The 11492-nt window shown below is 35.8% G+C and overlaps 1 protein-coding gene across 1 annotated transcript in view; it reads right to left on the bottom strand.

Annotated features, from left to right (window-relative positions):
• LOTGIDRAFT_141716 (hypothetical protein) overlaps window positions 1-10143 on the bottom strand; it is a gene marked incomplete at both ends in the record, with an annotated part of 15355 nt that extends 5212 nt beyond the window's left edge. The window contains 6 exons of the mRNA XM_009051369.1: window positions 479-705; window positions 1535-1628; window positions 3736-3814; window positions 6077-6127; window positions 6248-6310; window positions 10014-10143. Coding sequence (XP_009049617.1) covers window positions 479-705; window positions 1535-1628; window positions 3736-3814; window positions 6077-6127; window positions 6248-6310; window positions 10014-10143 — 644 coding nt within the window. The remainder of the gene's footprint in view (window positions 1-478; window positions 706-1534; window positions 1629-3735; window positions 3815-6076; window positions 6128-6247; window positions 6311-10013) is intronic.
• Window positions 10144-11492: the final 1349 nt, after the last annotated feature.

The following is an 11492-nucleotide window of genomic DNA, read 5'->3' on the forward strand; positions in this document are numbered from 1 at the left end:
TCAGAATAGGGTTATGAATTATCATACAAAAATATTGAATAACAAAGATTGTTGTTCCATAGTGCAGTCAGAAACTTCGTAACATTACAATCATTAATTACAATATTGAGAACACTGATTGATTGATAATATGGCAATGGCAATATCAACTAATCAAATTTCTAGAATAATTAGGCACGATACGAAGTTTAAGGGTCATTCTTAATTTAAGTATCATTTACCACTTAAAATGACAAATTAAAATTAGATCACACTTTCGAATCATTTTTGTTTTCTGATAGTTTTAGTCTTCATAGTAATGTAAGTTTTCTACCAAATATCCGCCCTAAAGTTAGAATTTTTAACCAATCAAAGCAAGTAGAGCAATACGAGTTTTGCTGTCCAACAGTCCCTTATTTTATTAAGAAACGGGTTTCACTTGACACGCTTTGATTAGTTAAAAGTAACATCATTGGGACAGAACTTTAGTCAGATAAACATAACATCTACCAAAAGAAATAATAAACCACCGCAATACTTACCCCAACCAATGATGACGTAATATCCGATTCGTATTTTGTCAGCAGAATACGCCCACACGATTATGGTGAATAGGTAGAGACCCTCCACAAACATCCAGAAAAAATTGGTACCATGGAGATAGTTATATACCGTTACTATTAGCTTACATAACCACTGAAAAAAAATGAAATGGAATGTTTCGGCCTATATTATTCTTCATCTGATTGGGCTAATAGGTGTAAAGCCAAGTAGCGTGCGATGAGGGAAATTTTGTCAGGGCAGTAGTATATATAGTAGTAGTATAATTCCATCATGAGTTACCAAAGTCGTAAGAGTCAGTTGGTATAATAACCCTTGATAAAGCAGATCGATATTCTTGCTTCGTACGATTTGTGCAGTTTCCTGTGTTCAATTTACCAATTATTCAATTAGACCAATTAGCATTCGTATTACGTGTTGAGTTTAAAACTGACGATGTCCAACATTAGAGACGAGAATGGTGATTCATAAGTTATAGTCGTACAACCTTTAAAATACACAAATGCTATATGACAAAAAATCAATGCCAGTTTAATTGAAATCAGACCAAACTTTCGTTCCGTTATGTTGGCTTTTAATTAGGCACTTTAGTTAAAATCTTCGTATGAATAATTTGACCTATTGACCTGTTTGAAACAATCGAATAATACTTTGCTAATTTGAAACAACCAGCGAAAAAGAATGTTTCAACAACAGAACATTCGGCTTCATTGGACTGACTAATGGTCTAATGCTTCCAGGGATACACCTTTTGTTCGAGTCACATATTCCCAGAGTTATCAAATATATAGATTAATTCTATATAGAGGAGTGGTTAGACCATACTTGGAGTGGCTGCAATAAAGATAAAAACTAACAATAAACACAACTAAAGTTAGATCTAACTGACTGCCAATGCCATCAGCAAAGCTTACAACGACATCTATGCATTTTAATTCCTCGAATATAAAGATACCTATCAACATACCTCAGTGTCCACGTGCGCGAGATCCACCAGGGCGTTATGCATTATAACCCACAAGATGTGACGTAATATAAAGGTAACTATCAGGTGGCAATGAATGACGTTTCGAAGACATCGTAAACTCCTATAAGATAAACAAATAGAAAATTATTAATGTTAGCTGTTTCAAAATGGGGTGTGTATTCTTACGCGATGGGCTGAAAGATGAGGAAAGGAATCCGACCTCTCGACCAAACGCCCAAATTGACTTATTAGGACCAACCCAACTTATAACATCTCGATAGCATGATAATAAAAACCTATAAACTTAGACTATCGTCTCTTCCACTAATACATTTTCTTAAATTACAGAGGAATAAGATTTATATTTTTACAAGTGATACGGATAACTTAAATGAATCTATATCAACAGGGACAGCACTAATATTAAACGATTTTGTCTGCTACAAAACAGGCCTTTCAAATTATCCGAAACCCCACATACATTCGGAATGTTATAAAATCTTTTGTTATTAATAAATAGTGCATGCATCATTCAAATAGTCGAACTTTAGATACCAAACACAGAAGAATGTAATTGGTGTTCGGGGTTCTTGTGACCCTACCCAAGCCACAGAAGACATGCAGTTCTGTCATCACTTAGTTTAAGCAGTTTATGTTATAATGTTGACTCATACATGCTCAAACCTTTGTATTGTTAGAAGTTTGAAGAAGATTTTTTTCTCAGTAGGTAAATATATTGTCTTCTTGAGTAAACATCCTGTCCCCTGGGTGACAAGAAATGTGTTTATGAGTAAAGAACATTGTTATCCCAAGTAAAGAACATTGTATTCCTGAGTACCGAACATTGTGTTCCTGAGTAAAGATCATTGTTATCCCAAGTAAAGAAACATTGTATTCCTGAGTACCGAACATTGTGTTCCTGAGTAAAGAACATTGTTATCCCAAGTAAAGAACATTGTATTCCTGAGTACCGAACATTGTGTTCCTGAGTAAAGAACATTGTTATCCCAAGTAAAGAACATTGTATTCCTGAGTACCGAACATTGTGTTCCTGAGTAAAGAACATTGTTATCCCAAGTAAAGAACATTGTGTTTCTGAGTATAAAACATCTTTATCCCAGGTAAAGAACATTGTATTCCTGAACATTGTGTTTCTGAGTACAGAACATTGTGTTTCTGAGTAAAGAACAATGTGTTCTTGAGTTACCCTTGTCTCATATTAGTAAGATTCATGCGCTCCGCCTCCGTTGTTAGGATTCAACAAGGGTATTCTAGTCAGTTTGAGTTTTAGCCCTCGAAACAGGCGATTTATATTTCAATCATTGAACCCTCATTCAGCTACCCGTGTCATTAGATTTAGCAATCGTGTAACATACAGCGTATGTTGGCATTGTTAAAGCCTCTTCAGAGTCAATTCTAAAAAGCCTTGCTCCGATGACCTTAAAATATAGGACTACATTATCAAGGGTAAGTGTGTGTGTGACTCGTATAACTATAAGTATAAAGCCAAGATGCTGTGTTAGTTGGTGAACTCGAGGATTCACACTCCTGGTACCTGCTTTGTTGAACGTTATAACCAGTATTCAGGAATACAGTTCTGGAATATCAGATGGGGAAAAGTTGAACTTTGGCTAGGTAACAGTGAAATACGATCTGAGCAAGGTAGATCGAGAAGCTTCGTCATAACTTGGACTTTCCATGGCGTTTCTACATGAGATTGGTCCGACTTCCAAGACCCCTCCCCCGACCACCTATTTCGATTTTCTAATCACTGAGTGCGTAAATGCCTGATGCTGTTCGTTATCTCGCACCCCCATCCAACTCCTTGACAATTCTGCAGCCCCCATTCGATTCGACCCTTCATCTAGTTGTACCTATAATCACCACTGTGAATTTTGCCTAGAATAATTAGCTTGACCACTCTCTAACATGAAAATGTTTCAGTTTGTGATTTTTTCTGTTGGTGGCCAATAAGCATCCGAGGAAACCATATGTCATTGTAATTTTCCACCGATAAAAGTGTGTTTTCAAAAAAAAATGCGTCCTACCATATACCAGCTATTTGTAACAGTATTCAGAATCAAAGCCCGACATCTATTACTCTTGTTGATAGTCTCCCACTGTAGAGTTTTATTGAATTCCAGGAGAACCTGATATTGAATTTTAATTCTAAAAAGTGATACGTCTAGCTTAAATTGATTGTATCCCTTTAAAAAACACTGACGTACCTGAAGTACAGGAATATAATAAGAGCCGCTACCAGCGCTATAGTAGTGATAATAAACCCAACGTTATAGATTATCAATACTCCGGGACTTTCAGGGGACAAATCCTGCAAAACATAAACAATGGGAATGAGACAGCTTTCTATAAAGGGGCAACATGCAACATTTTTAAAATATTAAAACTGTCTTCAATTGTATAGTTAACGTAAACCGTTTTACTTTTTTTAGTTAAAACTTTCAGAGAAGTTAAGGAACACATTTCTCTTTATTTTGGTTTACTGTTTCAACCTACTAGAATAATGCGACTGCCCTTTGCCCTTTCAATATAATAGGACCTGCAGAAGGACATGTTCCCAATGTCAAGGTAATATGAACTTCATCTAACACCTTGACATCATTAGGCACTTTTCTTGTGTTACCAAAGTTCGTAAATGCAGAGATTTGGACATGTTCAAAACAAATGCCAAGGATTGGCGATATGTTTTGGAACGTGTTAAGAACGCCTTGGGATCAACAATGTCGCCAGTCAAGCGTTGTAACATCTCCTTACGAGGTATGAAAGCGCAGTACACTCGTGATAAAATCGCAACATCGTCGCATAAATCGTGGTATAAGGTCGACTGTTTTTAAGTTAGTAATTTCCAGTTGCCGTAAAACCGCAAATGGTCGCACTCCGGTGTGACGGGGCCATAAGATCTACGCTTGCGAATATAACCAATCAGAACCCCTAGTAAACAGTATGGCTTTTTTGTTTAAGTCTTTCTGTCAATGGTCTCTTTTCCACAACAAGCCGCCTTGGTGAGCTTTTATATCCGTAACGCATGGGGGTTGCATAAAGTAAACTCCAATAATTAGAATAAAAATTTAACTTGTGGTCCGATTTGTATGAATTGTAGAGTTGTTGGACCGGATTAACCTTATTACATACGGATTAGCAGCAATATGACACGACGGTTCAATAAATTGGATTAATTATTTACATCCCAGAGATACAAAAATATCTCTTTTTTCCTTTTTAGCGAATAAAACCCATTGTTCGATTCTTGAACTGTGATGATAGGATTTACTGCAAAACATGCCAAAAGACTTAAATAGAATTATATTACACGCATTGAACAGGAATATTTTAAGGGTAGCGTTGTTGATCAGGCCATACTAGGTTCGTTCGTGATTTTAAACTTTAAGGATCATTCAGTGCTCTTTGTAACTTCGTAATTTATATCTATTTCGTGTTTTTGAATTGTATTAGCCCCGCCACACAGGACAGGCTTCCTTTCTGAGCTGCCACGGCGACGGAAATTTAGCTCAGAGCTTGTCAAGGTCGCGCAAGATATTGTACAGTGAGCGCCAGTGTCGCCAATAATCACCGTTGATATCGCCACAAAATCGAACGCATCTTTAGACAAGCGTCGTAACATCTCCATGAACAAAATAAAAGTGGAATGCACCAAGCCTAGAATGTGTATTAGAAACGTGCATCAGGAATGCAATATGGGCACATAAGTAGCAGTTTGTGTGCGACTGTTATAGAATTTGTAATTTCATGGGACTTTTATGGTACCTCACATATATTCAAGACCTAAATCAACCCCCGTTAATTATGATGAATAACCTTTGATATTCTGTTAAAATTTCGGGGTTTTTTTTCATCAAAGTAACAATCCTTCAAACAATTCTTATATTTTCGTTGTCAGAATACGATTGTATAAGGGAAAGAATTAACGTGAATCATGTGGGATTTGTAAGAAGCGGATATTAAGTGCCATGCCTTATAACTACAGGATGGATTACAGCGATTATGAAATGCCCTATTGCAGTAGGAGAACTAATTGGTCTGTAATGAGATGGAAGGGACCGTAATACCTCATTAGGAACATGTTATTGGCAGCTTGGGAAGGATATTATACAACTACCTTACGCTATTGTTTAAGACGGGACTTGAAACCATGGAAACTGTCATTTGAATGGACATAGTGGACTAAATATTTGTTTTATCAGCTGATAGACCTCAATTTCAGCTACGCAGAATAGAAATCAGACGTCAAGTTTGCAATCAATTAAATGAACCATCTTAATATTCACATGAACGGATAATAATCGACGACGTTATAGTATCGACAATATCTTCAAGAGAGATTTGTGTAAATGACAATGGCCTTATGTCTGTCTGGAGACTACATCTTATCACATTTTCAAAATATCAAGCTATTACGTACTTCGTCTTATACCTTAACTGCAGTAGCCACATCTCTTGTATCATGAAGGTTTGCCCATGCAGCGAAATGGTTGTATTGTACGTTAGCGAATACAGCAAATGAAAGCCCTTAACAGAAAGTCTGTATACCAACTACATAATGTTTTTTTTTATGTCGAGGGCTCTGGTTGACTGTATTCGCTAGCGTACAAACAAATAAATCTTCGCATTGTAGTCAACGTATAAGACGAATTTCGTAATTGCTTGACATTGTGAAGGTTGGTCTTACCGCAGAATGATCCTTCTCGTGTGGTGTCAAACAGTCATTGTAGTTTGATCTTTTAGCCCAAACACCGTCTTCGCCACAGAATCTTGTAGCATTTTCTGAAATAAAGAAACATAAGATTAAGATAACGAAGACGAACAACGCCAAACAGTACGAAATGCGGCAAAAATAATGTTTTTTTATTTAGAACTATCAAGGGATCTTGATTGTCTGTACACACAGAATCTCAGATTAATGAGGCATACCATGTTTCGAAAATCACGATATTTATTAATACAATTCTTATATACCTTTTGACAGAGTCCCAATAAAAGACGACTCGTCATTTTAACTTTCAAATGCAGAGAATTCTATACACATTTGGATATGAAGGCTCAGTAGTGTTACTGTTACTGATTAGCTAAGCTAATCTGAGCTACGATTGGTCAAACGAAGTTGTCCCTTTAACCGATAGAAGCCCACTGAGCCAAACATCACTAATTCACTTGTAAGGAAATTAGTTATTTCACCAAACAAAGTCCTCGGAAATTAAATACCAAAATAACATTTTTCACATGACAATCAGATAAATAAAGTGTTCTGGTCTAATTTGCTGTAGTCTAAAAACCATACAACTGGTTTAGAAATGGCGGTTAAGCCAGAATTATCCGCATATGAGACTCCACCATAATAATATAAATGACAGAAAATGAAAATGTGTATTCAAGATATCTGCCAACAATGCATCAATGCAACAAAACACGGCAATGGCCGGAGCCGTCGGTAAAACCGGTTAGTTAAACGAAAATGTCAAAACCTTGTTCTTTGTGTAGGTTACGATGTTATCGGTAAACCGTTCTTTTACATTAAAAGTGATTGTCGGTAAAACTGCATCAGTTGAAGCATACTAAGCAAAACGTCAACAAGTTGTGAGCAGCATTTCTTATTAATAACTTGAACGAAGCTGTCGGTAAAACACGGTAATTGCCAAAGCTGTCGGTAAAACCGATTGGTTAACCGAAAGCGTGAACACCTGACAATAATGCATCGGGATCTTTTAAGTCATTGAGATAAACTTGTTGATTGGTACAACTGAAACACTTTACCGACAATCATTTTTAATGTTTACCGGTAACATCGTAACCGGCACAAGGCTTTCGCGCTTTCGGTTAACCAATGGGTTTTAGCGACAGCTGTAGCCATTATCGTTTTTCATCCAGTCGCTGTTAGATCGCAAATCCGGTGTGACGGGGCTTCTATCGAATTTTTTCTGGATTCTTTACGAGGACGTTAAGGTTACATGGATACATTGTCATGCTAAAAATTCTCAAAAATTAGCGATCCAAAATGGATGGTAGCATGAGTCTGATGTCATATGGGTATATCACGTCCGATGAACGGGTAAGGTCAGATTTGTTTGGCTACAGAAATAAATGTAATAAGCAGACGATGGTCATATCTGATTTATTCTGACCCCAGTAATAATAACTGAGACATGATACACATTTTTTCTTATATCATACTTAATAAATGATCCCATTCTCTCATGTTACTTGGTGAGATTAGAATAAACAAGACTGTTATCGATTTAGAAGCGAGAGAGCAACTTTAATGGGCAGTATGTAACATTTTCATTATTAAAGGGATTGTAAAGAAGTTTATATTTTTAGGTTTGTTTTATTGAAGAAAATTCATTTCTTCTGTAAGATACTTTTCGTCTGCATCGTAATCGAACCAATACAATTCTTAATAATAATATCTTTTCAACCAAACAAAGCTTGTCATGCAGATCGTGTTTCTTGATAACCCCGATGAATTATTGTGAGATGGCGCTAGCCAAAGACGATATTACAGCCTCTTTGGGTTTTGCAAAACACTTTACCTTATCGACCAAGCCATCCTGGACTGTACGAACAGGTCAGTCACTCGCCACTGGTCATCTTTGAAAGCCAATCTTGAATTCATGGGCCTTTTAATTTTGCTTAGTGGACGTCCTGCCAAATTTACTTGTTTTAAAAGGACATCAACTTTGAAATATGGAAATACTGGATAGATAATTTCTCAAGGCGAGTAGGGGGTATCTGAATAAGAGTGATCAGGCTTTGAAATATATCAAAGAAAAATACACATACAAGATCTGACAACAATTTCTTTGATATGATTATCGCCAACTTGAAAGAAAACCTTAAAAGTCTGGTTTTAGTACAAATAAAGAGTAATATAAAACATTGAACACAATATAGTTACCACGAACTAAAGATCTGCTCCATGTTGGAGATTTGCTATGAATCTTGTCCCATTAAGTATGTTAACTCATGGATATAAAAACCCACATCAAGGCAAGTGATTGAAAAATTAGGGGGGTAACTTTCCGAATCCAAATAAAACTGAGTATTACCCTATAACTTTCGGATTATCAATAGTGAGTCGATAATCTACAATGTGGACACCTAATCCTTCATATAAACCCACTAAGGCCCAGGTTAAAACGTATCTGCCCTTTATGAAATCTGGCAACAGACACATAAAACATCATTATAATGTGTTTTCTTTAGCGAGACATAAAATTTCGAACAACCGACACTTTTAAGTGCTAGGTTCTGTAGCACAGTCGGTTAAAGCGTTGGTTTTATACATTTTTGGTTACACTGAGCAAACTGCGGTTGTGGGTTAACCTCGATCCGCGTGTAAATGTTCTTCACTCACAATTCCAGTCAACCCAGCTGTAAATGGGTACAGATAATCCGATGCCAATAGTTGTAGTTAGGGACAAGCTGGTAGAAAGGATCCTGTGTGAACTTCCTTGTAAAATAAAGTTGTTTGTTTCTTTCCTTACCTAACATATAAAAACTAAGGATGTTTTTTATATAACATTGAAAGAGGACATATTATTTATACTCTTATACTCATTTATACTTATATTCTTTTTTTTTTTTTTTTTTTTTTTATTTTCCGATGACTTCAGGAGTAACACAAGCACCCACTTCGAAAAAGCAATAAAATTGCTGAAAAATGCTCAAATTTCAACATATAATGAAATGAAAACTATAGGAGCATAACAAAGAGAGACTTCATGACTCCAGACACACTTTTAGACTTGTGTAAGCTTCTATGTCTTTATAAATGTTCTCATTTGAACTTGTTTACATCACATTTATTTTTCTAAAAGCGGACGTTAGAGCAAATAAGCTAATATGTAATGAAAAAAAGTTTTTAATCAAACACGTATCTTTATTACGCCATAAAACGGGTGTCAGAATGTAATACGTTTTTTCGCTGTGAATATGTGATATCTTTAGTTATTAGTTCTGAGTTTTTATATATGAAAATAATCTTACAGTTTAGTATATTTTTTCTTAAAGCGGACGTCAAAGTAAGTCACTCTACTTTTAGAATATGAATATATCATCATTTTGTCACGGAACCCAATGCAGTGTATATAAGAGAAATAGCACACGAGGCCTTAGTTTGTTGTCGGGTCCGATTGACCAGACGTTTTTTCCATGTCAGAGCCACTTAACTTCCGTAAAACCTTATTGGCAAATATATATTGTTATGATATTTAACTATGAGCTTTTCACTAGTGTACGTGAATATCACGTTCGGATTTATTGCTCTGAAATCGGTTGCTACAGAAATCATAATACGTAATCGAATATATAATTACCAGAAATTACTGACTTAACGAGATATTTGCATGACGTGACGAAGTCATCATAATATACTGGCTTATCAAGGTTTTTTAATTTTAAAGGTGACGTCAGAGGGAGCACACTCTTTTGTCTAGGTCTGTGAATGAATCAATGAATGAATGAAACTCACTGGTTGGGTCAACGACTTCCAGATCTTTAGGACAGGGGATTGTTGCGTAGGTACCCTCTGGGGTAGCAGGCCAGCAGGAAAATTCATCTTGGGTAGTATTGCAGTATAACACACCAACTTCTGAAATAGGAACATAATTGATCTTGATGCATACATTAAAGAGACAATGTTGGAGGATAAAAAAATAAGATCGATATCATGACGTCATCCGCAAAAACTACACGCTCACAAAAGCCTGCAAACTCAGTCTGAAATGCGTTTTGTATTGCTAAAAATGAGCTCAGCTGGCGAAGTGAATATTTAGAAGACAGTATCCCTTTAAGTCTACATTCATTTAGCTGACACGACCAGTTATCGACTTTGAGACACTAAGGAAGAATATCAGTTGATTATGAAATACAAACACCCTTTTCGAACAGATAAATGTCAATTTCAGAGGTCAATTTCAAATGAACTGAACGATTTCTTAACGCATTGATAGTATTTCAACCCAAACTCAATCGGAACCATTTGTCAGTTACCGTTTGATGCTTCTATACATGATTGATGCTTCAACATACTAATATAGTTTGCCGATACAAACACAATCATACGCCCACTATGTCCCTTGGGATTGCATTGAAAGATAAGACGAAGAAAAATAGCCAGGCAAGATAACATACGCTCACATAACACTCGGGATTACAAGACAAGGAAATGTTGCAAGGCAAGATAAAAAAAAAAAGAAATAATCCGACGTTTATATATACACAATAACATATATACTAAGTGCATGTAAATATCGGGTTGAACGTTCAAATTCAACGCCTTTCGCAGCTACAAACATACATTAGGAACATAGCCGTCCTATTATTTGCTCAATCAACTATATTTCAATTTTTGATGTTGATAATACAAAATGCTTTTAAGTATTGTAGATAAAGACACTACCATACATGTACTTAACTTTAAGAGTTACAGATAACTAAACACTATCAACAAGTTATGGCAAAATGTAGATGACAAAATCCGTTTAAAAGATCATTCAATGGAACGTTCTCAGGGGTTCATTTTGCTTCCAATAACCAAACAAAATCTGTTAGTGGGCGACTGGCATAGCAATCGATAAACCTGAGGAATGATTAATTTTTCTCGAACAGAAGCCAGATTGGAATATTTGCATTAAAAAATTACAAGGAAATTTATTCTCATTTTCAACAAAGAAATAATTCTTTTCAACAGCGGCCTGAAATTTGTTTTTTTTTATTCCGTTTGGAATAAATCGTTCTTCTTTGTTTGTGGAAGTTTTATTTTTGGCTGGAATCGAAGAGATCTCTGATGTATGGAATGGTTATTTGGAAGTTTGGAAGATCTTTTTGTTACGATTGCTTACACAGAGTCGAGTATCGATTCCGATTTATACTCAAATAAAACATTATTTTTAGAAATATTGAAAATATAAAAAGAAAAGATTATGAAATTCACGACAGCAGATTGATT

Source organism: Lottia gigantea, assembly GCF_000327385.1.
Source record: "Lottia gigantea unplaced genomic scaffold LOTGIsca_165, whole genome shotgun sequence".
In the NCBI taxonomy this organism is placed as follows: Eukaryota; Metazoa; Mollusca; class Gastropoda; family Lottiidae; genus Lottia; species Lottia gigantea.